Genomic DNA, 10,908 nt, shown 5'->3' on the forward strand with positions numbered 1-10,908 from the left:
GTACCTTCTTGCTTTGTTTCCCTTATGTGCATAGGCATTATTCTTGTGTTTGCCTCCTATAATCGAGATAGAGCCCGCTAGAATTTCTTTTTGATCTCGCTGTCTAACAAAGTGTATTTTCTTGTCTGTTTGCATCGCAGCTGCATGCCTACGTGATTTGATTTCTTCCTGGCTATCTATAGTCTTCAATTTGCATATGATTGGGTTTCGTTGTTGTCTTCAATGAATCTTTCACAGCGTCGCTGTCTGTAGGCATTTCGATGTTTGAAGTTCACAAATAGACACCTTTTAAAGACCTAATCCCCAATCATTGCATCCGTCATAGACAAACGATCAAGGAGATTTTGAGCCTGAAGAAATCGTCGACTTCATGTCTGTCCATTCATTAATGTCCAAATGTTTCTTTCTTTCTTCAATTTTCTCAGCGTTTTCAGATTTTTTGAGTCTTGGAATTTAACCTCCAACCTTCGGTCCATGAAGAAGAAAGGAAAATCCAATGTGTTCCTGAGGCGCAGCTCGTGCATGATCAGAATAGGGATGCCCCATATGAATCTTCTTGTCTCTACGTAGTGCAGAGAACCGTCATTTTTTTTTAATTGGAAAGCTGGGGTTAGGCATACCCCTATCGGATTACAATGAGATCAAAATCACATATCAGCTAGAGAGGGGAACTAGTCTGGACCCTCGTCCTTCCACACCCTGTCTTTCTCCAGGCAATTAAGCCAAACTAGGTTGCACGCATAAAAGTTTTGGTGGGTAAGAAACCAGCAACGCATTGCTTGGCCTGAAACAAGGTTGAACCACGAAAAGAGTATCATGTGGTAATCTCTCTCTCTCTCTCTCTCTCTCTCTCTCTCTCTCTCTTGGGAGAATCTAGTTATTTTGAAGTCTCTATTGTAACTGGTCAAGGTCTGCTTAACCCTAGCTTGGCAATTAAAAAAAAAATACTTTTTAAGGTGGAGAAGGTGTGACATGTGTCCGTCAGTCATTGACAAAAGTATCACACACACACTCTCTCCACTGACTAAAGTACTCGGCTGATCTCTCTCTCTCCGGGTTCAAATAAATAAGTTTTCTCGTCTAGCTAAGGATATCAAAGTTTGGCTTCATAGTCGTAATGTGAAGAAATTTCAACAAATGGCCGCATGGGTTCATGAGATTTCTACGTTGTATCAGTTTATGTCTTCTCCTGGCTCGCTTTTTGATTTGCAACTTCTCAGTCTCTAGGCTAAGTCCTTAGAATTAACTATGCTCTTGAAAAGCTAAACGGTCAAAGAAGAAATTCATTGGAAGCAGAGGTCTAGGGTAAAATGGCTTGCGGTTGGTGATGACAATACTAAATTTTTTCACTTATATGCTTCTCATTGTCATAGGAGGAAGGTCGTTCCTTTTATCTCCATTGGAGGTGTTTCCTATCTCAATCAGCATGTTAATCCGACAGTCTCGCTATATTTTAAGGATTTATATTCTGCTTCGTTAACTGCGGAGGGTGCCCTTGGTAATGTCCTAGTTGGGTCAATTCAGCCTGAGCAAGCCAGATCTATGCAAAGAAGGTTCTCTCACGATGAGAATTTTAGGGCCATTAAGGATCTGTCGGGTTGAAAAGCGCCTGGCATTGACAGGTTTCATGTCAACTTTTTTAGAATCTTTTGGGATTGTGTTAAATCAGACATGGTGAGCATGTTTGATGAGTTCTATCGTATCTCCAGGCTGCCTTATCATTTTTATGTTGCTATTATTTCGTTTATTCCGAAAGAGGATGAGGCCACTGATATTTCATGATTCTGCCCAATCTCAGTTATGAGTGCTCTCTATCGGATGTTTGCCAAGGTTTTGGCGAATAGGCTGAAATCGATGGCTAACCAGATTTTTTCAGACTCTCAGTTCGCCTTTATCCATAATAAGACGGTCCAACACTCGTTCATCATAGCGTCTGAGGTTGTTCATTCCTTGCAGCATAGTGGTCAACCTTACTTTATTCTTAAATTAGACTTTCATAAAGCTTTTGACTCTGTGCATTGGTCATTCTTATTTCAAATGTTAGCAAATTTTGGTATTGGTCGTCGTTTTTTTGGTTGGGTGCGGGAGCTGGTCTCAAATGCCCAGGTCATGTTAAATATCAATGGTATTAGAGGAAACCAGTTCAAGCTGGGGTGGGGTTTGCGGCAAGGGTGACCCCTCTCGCCTTTGTTGTTTATTGTTGTTGCTGAGGGTCTTGTGGTCTTGCTTAAGCGGGCTACGATATCATGTTTCATTGATCCTTTGCAGGTTTCAGACTTTTTGGGTCATATTCTTACTTATGTTGATGATATGATTATTTTTTGTCGTGCAAATATTCAGCAGATGCTTAGATTCAAGCTTATCATTCAGTTCTTTCTCTCCTTATCTGGGCTTTTTCTAAATGAGACCAAATGCTCTATTACCATGTTCAATATTCATGCCAATATGCTTGCAGTTGGAAAGAAAATTTTTAATTGCACTATTTCTGACATGCCTATTATGTATCTCGGCTTGCCGTTATAAGTGAAGCACCTCTCTTCTGCTGCTTGGGCTCCGACGCTTCAAAAAGTAAAGCTCAAATTGCTTTCGTGGCAGTCGTCTTATCTCTCCATCGCCGACCGTCTAACCTTAGTCAGACATGTTCTTTCAACTATTCTAGAATTTTTTATGTTTATGTTTGTGATGCATGTGGGAGTAGAGAAGCAGCTGACGCGCTTGCTGGCAGGTTTTCTATGGTTTGGGTGTCAACTCAAGGGTAAGCGTCACTTGATTGGTTGGCGTTCGGTGGTCTTACCTCGACGTATGACTGGTTTAGGCATTCCTGCACCCAGACTGCGGAGCATTGTTCTTGTCGCCAAGCAATGTTGGTTGGCCCACCAACCGGATAACCCTTGTGCTCGTTTGCTTCTTTCTAAATATGGAGCTTCTGCTCTTATCCCGGTTCGTCTGGGAACCCAGGGTTTGGAGCTCGCGCACTTGCGTAAATCGTGGTTGAGGGCTTTAGCCTGCTTTAGAGACCATTTTGAGGACTCCGAAATTTTTGATCAGTGGTTGCAGTGGACGCTGGCGCCAAGCGAAGAGTTTCTCACCAAAAAAGTCTATAGATCGTTGCTCCCCCCGGGGGCTGATTGGTTGCCCGAGAATGTGCTTTGGGCGAAGGGTCCTTCTCTCCATTATTGAGTCCTGGCATGGTTAATTTTGCACGATAGGATCCAGACCCACAGTAATTTAAAGAAGTGGGGCATTCAGCTCCCGAGTTGGTGTGTGCTTTGTCAAGCTGCAGAAGAATCTATGTTTCATTTGTTTTGGTCTTGCCCAATATTTGTGGAACTCTTTAGCAGGACCTGGAGGCATCCGAAAGTGTTTGTTAAGTAGTCTTTTGCCCTAGATCTGATCTTGGGCCCGGTTTGTATTAGGCGCAACACAAGGTGGAGGTTCATCTGGCGAACGTGGTTGCTTACCTCTTGGTGGTTTGTTTGGATGGCACGAAACGATGCTCATTTTCGTCAAATTCCGGTTAACATCCAAAACCTGGTGCATAAAATCTTGGTAGATGTTTATGCGATCTTGCGTATGCATCTTAGTGATCTTCCGCTCCCTCCTGCTGACGCTACCTCTCTTTTGCCGCAATTTGGGCAAGCGGCTCCGACGTGAGCCTGCTTTATATGTCTGATGTTCTTTTTCTCTTCTACTTTCTTTATTTGTTTTGACTTTGCTCTTTGTTCAGTTCATGGGTTCAACATTTTGTTCATGAGTGGCGATGTTGAATTTCATTCCTCTCTCTCTCTCTCTCTGACTAAAGTACTCGGTTGATCACTAAATCTGTGACAAAAGTACTCAGTTGATCACTGAATTTGCTCTCTCTGTAAGCTACTATATTTGGCATACCATCAAGAATCAAGATCTATCTATGAGATTCAATGTGTGTGTTTTGATTGGCAAGATGTAAATTGTCTTTATTACATCACTTTATCATGCATAGTAATCCAAATGCCCATGTATTATTGGAGATTGTTCCCCAATAATGCGTTTTTTAGAACCTCTACTATAAACGGGCACCACACATTTGATACGTTTAAGCTCGGCTCCTCTTCAGGCCCCTCTTTTTTTTAAGGAAAAATATTTTTTCATTTCACTTTAGATAGGAAGTATTACAGTAGGTAGCGACGTGATGCCACTTAAAAATAAAATCAAAAGGACCGCAGGTCTTGCAAGAAAGGAAAATTGAGATCAACCCATCTAAATTTAGAAGAAGTTCCCCTCATCAATGGAAATGTGGTGGTGGCATCCGTCCATGTGCATTCTATGGTTCCGCTTTTGCCATATAAGACATCATAGAATAAGAACAAAATATGCCAGGCAAAGATGAACTTCTGTCCTCTAAATTGGAGCTGTGAGGCTATTAAGACATCTCTTAGATTGTTTGGCGTATTTCATTGTAGGGCAGCTGATTGCTAAACCATTTTGAAACATTCTCTCACGAATTCACATTCCCAAAACAGATGCAGTGATGATTCTTTCTTTCTTCTACAAAATAGACACATGCTCTTAATGTATATGCCTCGCGATTTAAGTATTTGATGTATGAGAAGCCTATCATGTAAAATCAGCCATGCATTGATAGAGACTCTAACTTAATATGCGATGTCCCACAATACTTTGATGAGGATCCAATGTACGGTTGGAGGTCCAAACATTCAATAGCATGATTCAATGATAAAGTCGCCATTAGAAAAGTGCTTTCAATGTAAAGTATCTAATGAATCATTTGGCCTTAGAGAGGATATAGATCCATTCGGCAAACACAGAGGGTGAGAGATTGCTTTGTAGTTGCATTTCTCAACCATGTTGGTCTCAAAATGAAGATATGGGTTCTTCCTTACCCCGAGCAGCTCAATAGAGAGCGCCGTAGAGATCTTTCAAACAACCATCTTTACGCCCTGCATCATTCCAAAATCGGTTGTTGGTACCATCTTCAAGTGACACGAAGATTGCACCAACAAATTCATGAATAAATCTCACAAATCCTTTCCAAAATTCAGATCCAACTACCCACTTAGAGCAACCACTCCACTCCCATGGCCAGCCAGGCAGGCCATATTTATGTTTGATAACCCCCACCCCTAGATTGTGAAGGGTAAGAGTCATCTAAAGTCATTTGATCAATAGTGCTTGTTTCATCTTCCAACCTCATGAATACTTAATTCACTCTCTTCCTTAGTGCGGGTACGTAATGATATCTCATGAAACCAAATGTATTTTTCCTTTTTCGTTTTTCTGTACCAAATAAAGATTTGAAATGTTCAATTGACCCTCCTACATGTCATGAATAAGAGAAATATTACAAATCTTTGTAGTAATCACATTTTCACTATGTGGACAGGTAGCTGCAGCTACCACAACTTTGGCCACCTACAAACCTTATTGTAATCCTATTCCTTATTCCATCTAACACAGTCACATTCAAGACAAACACATCATTCTCAAACTAAAAGAAGGAAAGAAAAAAACTGTAGTCCACTGAGACTGCACGACGGTAATAGTATCATTTTCAGAGTTAGTTGTGCTTGACATGCATTGAGCGAGTGTTTGGTGATCTTTGGAGACGAAGATTCCTTTCCTCTGATAACAACTTAGCAAACCTGCAAAGAGCAAAGCGCCCCAAGAAACAAAAATCAAAATCGATATCCAAGAGACTCAAACTTGGTTTCTCTATAACTTATAAATTTGATCTGCTCCACACGTAATGAATCAAAATTAACTCATTTTGTGGCTCAAATTAACCCGAGTCATCTGAAGTTTCTGCAGTGTCTTACTTGATGAGGGCTTCTTCATTGGTGCCTTCATCCACAGGTTCAAAGAGACCTGTCTCCAGGTTCACCCTGGAAACGGGCCTTTTCAAAAGTTGTTCTCCTACCTTCGCAAGATTGGAAAGGTTTTCCTCAGTTGCCGTGTCCACACAAGCTAGAGTCCCAGTCAAACTATCGTCCTGTAACATATTATATTAGAAAAAATGGCAATGGTTATTACAGTATATTACTCGTGCGTGCATACGGATACAAGAAGTGATGCATAAAGCGGAAGTAGGAAAGCGAGTGTTAAAGAGTAGTATCAAGCAGGAAGCATAGGGTCGATTAAGCAATTATGCAGGTGCATGAAAAACGAAAAGAAAATGCATAGAAAGCAACATAAAGTGCAAAATGGAAGCAAAAGAAAAATGACGTAAAAACAGGTACAAAACGATGTAGTATAAACAAACAAGCTTATTATAAAGAAATTCTCACTTTTCAATGTTGAAAGAAAGTAGGAGCTGTTAGTGCACGTCTTCCTATGGTGGGACGTTGCACCTTCAAAACCCAGTGGTACGATTGAATAATACTGGTAACCCCAGCTTGCCTTTTAAAAAAACAATGTTATATATATATATATATATATATATATATATATATATATATATATATATATATATATATATATATATATATATATTAGGTAGTAGGTAGTAGCTACCAACCACTAGCTTACTGAGCTTTTGAAGGTTTTTTCTATTTTTTTAAATCAGACTATACAGGTGATCTACGTGCTTGGCTTTAAATAAATTGACTTTTCAATAATATGATTCTGACACGCAGATAGGTTTCTATAAGTTTTAAAAATCAATAGTCTACAATTTTCATAAATATTCATGCTTAAAAGATCATATTTTTAATGGAAAAAACATTATCCAAGTGTCATTTCCTAACAAATCAGCCATGCTGAATACATCTGCGGAGTCAGATTTGCAAAACATAACTGGAAAACACCAGGCTGCGGTAGACTAAAAAAGTGGTAGGAAGCTACCAGTTTTCTTATATGTATTACTTTAACATTAATTTTAATCATTTTCAACTTATCGAAATGATCAAAACATTTAAAAGTAACTAAAATTTTTAAATATATAATAAATCCAAGGGTACAATGTCTTTTTATTGGATAACTGAAAAAAACAAACTCACTCACTATCAAGCTCATTCATGTAAAAACCTTAGGCCTCCTTCGCCTACCAGGAAGTAGGTCGAGCTTTGATCTAGCAGCAAGGGATATGCATATGTCAGCTTGGCGACGTTTATGAGTTGCCCCAACCAAATGACCATAGCTCTTGGCAGTGGGTAGAACATCTTTTACTTTGTAGTGAAAGGAAAAAATCTTGGTTTGAGAAGTAAAAATGATTTCTTTGTTCTTGAAAAGAAGTAATTTTGTATTTTAAAAATTCCATGGATTTTGAAGGTAATTTAAATTAGTTGAACTCTCTCTCTCTCTCTCTCTCTCTCTCTCTCTCTCTCTCTATATATATATATATATATATATATATATATATATATATGCATTTTGCATATTTTTTTGGAAAGAAATAAGATATCTCACCTGAATTCTTAGGTAGTTTTGTTCTGATCGAAGAGCTTGAAAAACTACAGAAATGTGGAGGTCTACCATGTCTGCACTGGCTTGAGTGAACACATCAACGAGGGGAACGCCCCCATGGTTATAGAGCCAATCTATGACACCCCACTTCTTCGCTTCCTTTGCACTATATTTTTCTTCACTCTTTGATGAACCTGTCCCCAGCGAGATAACCAGAAACCTACCATAATCCATGGGCTTAATTGGGAAGAAGTCCGGGTTGCCAATGAAAATCTCTTTAGTGATATCCCCAATAGCTAATAAAGCCTTTGAAAACAAAACAGATGGAGCTATAAGTTACTTATCTTCTTGAGATTAAACTTTGGAATTTATTTTTCTTTTAATAGCAAAAAATTCTCAGAATTGTTAAAACTGGGAAATTATTACAGGATTGTTAGCTGCTACTCCACCATCTGCGAGATCGTAGCGTTTGATTCTCCCTTCAGAGTCTTTTGTTTCAAAGTAATAAGCAGGGAGATACGTTGGTGCTGCAGATGTGCCGATGCATATGTCAGAGAGGAGGGCGTCCTTGGAGATATTGTTTTTCACCTGCATGAATAAGCATAAGCACCATAAAGAGAAAAATCTTCAACTCTAATGTTCATAAGTTAGCACATAGAAGTCGCACGTCTTAGAGTTGTTCTCTATATTACAAGAAAAACTAGTGCACGTGCTAGAGCCTCAAACCTAAATTGACTTTTAGATCAAACTTTTTTGATGTGTAGGTAGGATTTTATAAGTAAAAAATTCCAGAAATTTCATGATTTTTTAGTATTAGAATTAAATCTTTAGCAAAATGTAAAAACGATGATTGCAAAAGTGAGTGAGAAAAAACACAAAAAAAAATAAAAAGTAGAGTAAGAGAACACAAGAAGAATAAATGAAGTGTGTGCAACGCATAGAAGGGTAGGAAAATCGAAATTCTCATCAAGTTTCAGAAGCAAAGATTATTGCACTTCCGAAGCGAGTTTCCGGGAAGGGGGCTTCTCACCTGTCTAATTAAGAAGCTTCCGGTAACTCTAGTTTAGATCCTTGTAACATCCTACCTACATGTCAAAAAAAGTTTGATACAAGAGACTATTTGGCGGTTTTCAAGCATGGAGATGGGATTTACCAAAAACATCTCTACATGCAGATTTTGAAAGGAAGCATAGGTGGATGAACCACCTCTTTCTTCTTCTTCTCTCTCCCTCTGTCTCTCTTTTATATATATATACACACGGGTAGCGCTTTCCATGTTTGAGCAACATCAAATGCTTTCATGAAGCCAAGTAAGACACAAAACTAAAATCATAAACTCACACATACATACTCACACAAGCACGCACACGAACACGTTATGAAAAAGCAAAGAAGTAAGAAGAATAAAAGATGATAAGAAAAGGTAGTTGAAGAGAGACCTCATATGTGGAGAACACAACAGGCTGGAGTAACCTGATGTCGAAGGTAGGAATGACCACATTAGTCAATGTTTCATGCAGCTTCCTTTGCCCGAGTGTTTCCTTTATAATCCTATGTAAATTCTTGCCGCTATATTTTGGCCCACTGATTGCCCTATACAACCTAATTAATGAAGCAAATCGACCTCTGAGACCAAAATAATCAGAAGAACGTTTGTCAATGTAAATTTAAAACTACTTAAAGCAAAATACAATGAATATGTAATGAAAAAAAAAAGGAAAAAAAAAATGGAAAGAGTAGGGTGATAACCTTGGCTGGGGAAAGATTTTAGGGCAGTTCTCAAGATAGAAGGGCACAATATCTTTAGCAGCAAACAGTGGGCGTTTTCTTTCATCTGGTGTAGTTAACATGGCTGTCACTAGACCTCCTGTACTTGTCCCTGCTATAATATCAAAGTAATCTGCTATTCTTACCTCTGGTCCATCTAACTCCTACAATATATGTTATTCACACCAAGTAGTAAGAGAAAACAACAATAATAATAATAATATTAGATGGTTGTTACTAAGCTTCACACACACACACACACATATATAGATATATACTATTGAGCTGAAAATCATAAGTTCAAGCTTTATGGAGTCAATCTAATCATATGGATGTGTTCAATACAGTTTGCTAGCTAAGGAAAAAACCTTGGATTATGTTATTTTGATCTAAAAAATATGATTTTTTTGAGTCATAAAATTTTAGTATATTGTGGGTTGTTGATTTTGAATCCCTTAAAAAACCTGCTTACATGTCACAGTGACATGATTCAAAATGCATTTTCTACTAAGCAAACCATGTAGTTCACATCGATAAAGTCCGATATACAAAAAAATATATGAAAAGAAGGTGATTATATATATAGACATATACAGTCATCATCATGCTGTAAGTACTTCCATTAATTGCAAGTTTTGAACATTTTTTTTTCTTTTCTTTTCTTTCTGTTAATCAATCCATGTGCTTGATCTGGTGTAGTTATTACATGAAAGGAAATGGCAGGCTGCCTGTGTTCACTTTTTCGATGCATTCAAGTTTTATTTACTAATGGAATGAACTAAGATACAAAGTAAAGGCTAATGAATTAAAGGTATGCACTGCTTCTTGGATTGCCGGCAAAGAATTACCAGTTGGTGAGATTCTTTTATGCCCTACCTGTAGTTGTTTCTCAAGAAATGCAAGGATTGTGCCAGGTAAAATGCCTCTGACACCACCGCCATCAATACTGAGAATTGTGATGAGGTTACCATAAGTTGGTGGCTGGATCTGCACAACTGACCTATCCCCCATCTCTATGCTGGACAAGATCTAAAGATAGCAAGTATATCTGGATTGAATTCAAGAAATCTAAAGAGAGCAATGAGTATATCAGGTTTGAATTCATTATGTAAGGAGAAATGGCTATATATACACAATGAAATCATGTTGCATTTCTTTGGATGATAGTGGAGGTAGAGCCGCCGTGGATTTAATAAGAAAAGAGGAGTGCTCTAGTTTGCTATAGTGACATGATAAGAACGTTTAGTACATCTATGAATTGTCAAGCCGCCCTACCAGAATTCTCTTGATATTAGACCTACTAAATTCTGCACTTTCATAACAGGTAAATTCTGTTGAGATTTAATATGTTACAGATTTTAGTATCTGGTACTGATTAAATAACAATAGCCCTAGGTGAAGACCCCTCTTCATTGAGATAGCAATGGTAAACGAGCCCAGCAAGTGAAGTTTGAGGTGTTCAAGCTTGCCTTATTCGAGTTGCTCAAGCCGAGCTCGAGCACATGCTCACATGACAAGCTGAGCTTGAGCTGTCTTGTTTGCAAAAAATGAACATTGATTGAAAGAGCTTGAAGTGCATAAAATTTGAACTGTGTAGACCGATAGAACCAAGCTTGGGCTGCCTCATTTAACAAAATTATATTTTTTAAAGCTAAAAGCAGTAAGGTTTTATCTCCAAACTTATTTCTTACAAGCCACATTATACTATGTAAAGTAAAATATATTTATTACTACGCAAGC

At 38.3% G+C, this 10,908-nt stretch overlaps 1 protein-coding gene across 1 annotated transcript; it reads right to left on the reverse strand.

Moving 5' to 3' along the window:
• Nucleotides 1–5,293: 5,293 nt before the first annotated feature.
• LOC149812201 (patatin-like protein 2) lies at nucleotides 5,294–8,975 on the reverse strand (the record flags this gene model as incomplete). Its single annotated transcript, XM_089993003.1, has 5 exons — nucleotides 5,294–5,642; nucleotides 5,817–5,989; nucleotides 7,405–7,707; nucleotides 7,828–7,989; nucleotides 8,841–8,975. Coding segments are annotated over 5 exons (858 nt in total), but the record flags the coding sequence as incomplete, so codon positions are not given.
• Nucleotides 8,976–10,908: the final 1,933 nt, after the last annotated feature.

The sequence above is a fragment of the Nuphar pumila genome, chromosome 17 (assembly GCF_984573655.1).
Source record: "Nuphar pumila chromosome 17, dmNupPumi1.hap1.1, whole genome shotgun sequence".
Taxonomy (NCBI): Eukaryota; Viridiplantae; Streptophyta; class Magnoliopsida; order Nymphaeales; family Nymphaeaceae; genus Nuphar; species Nuphar pumila.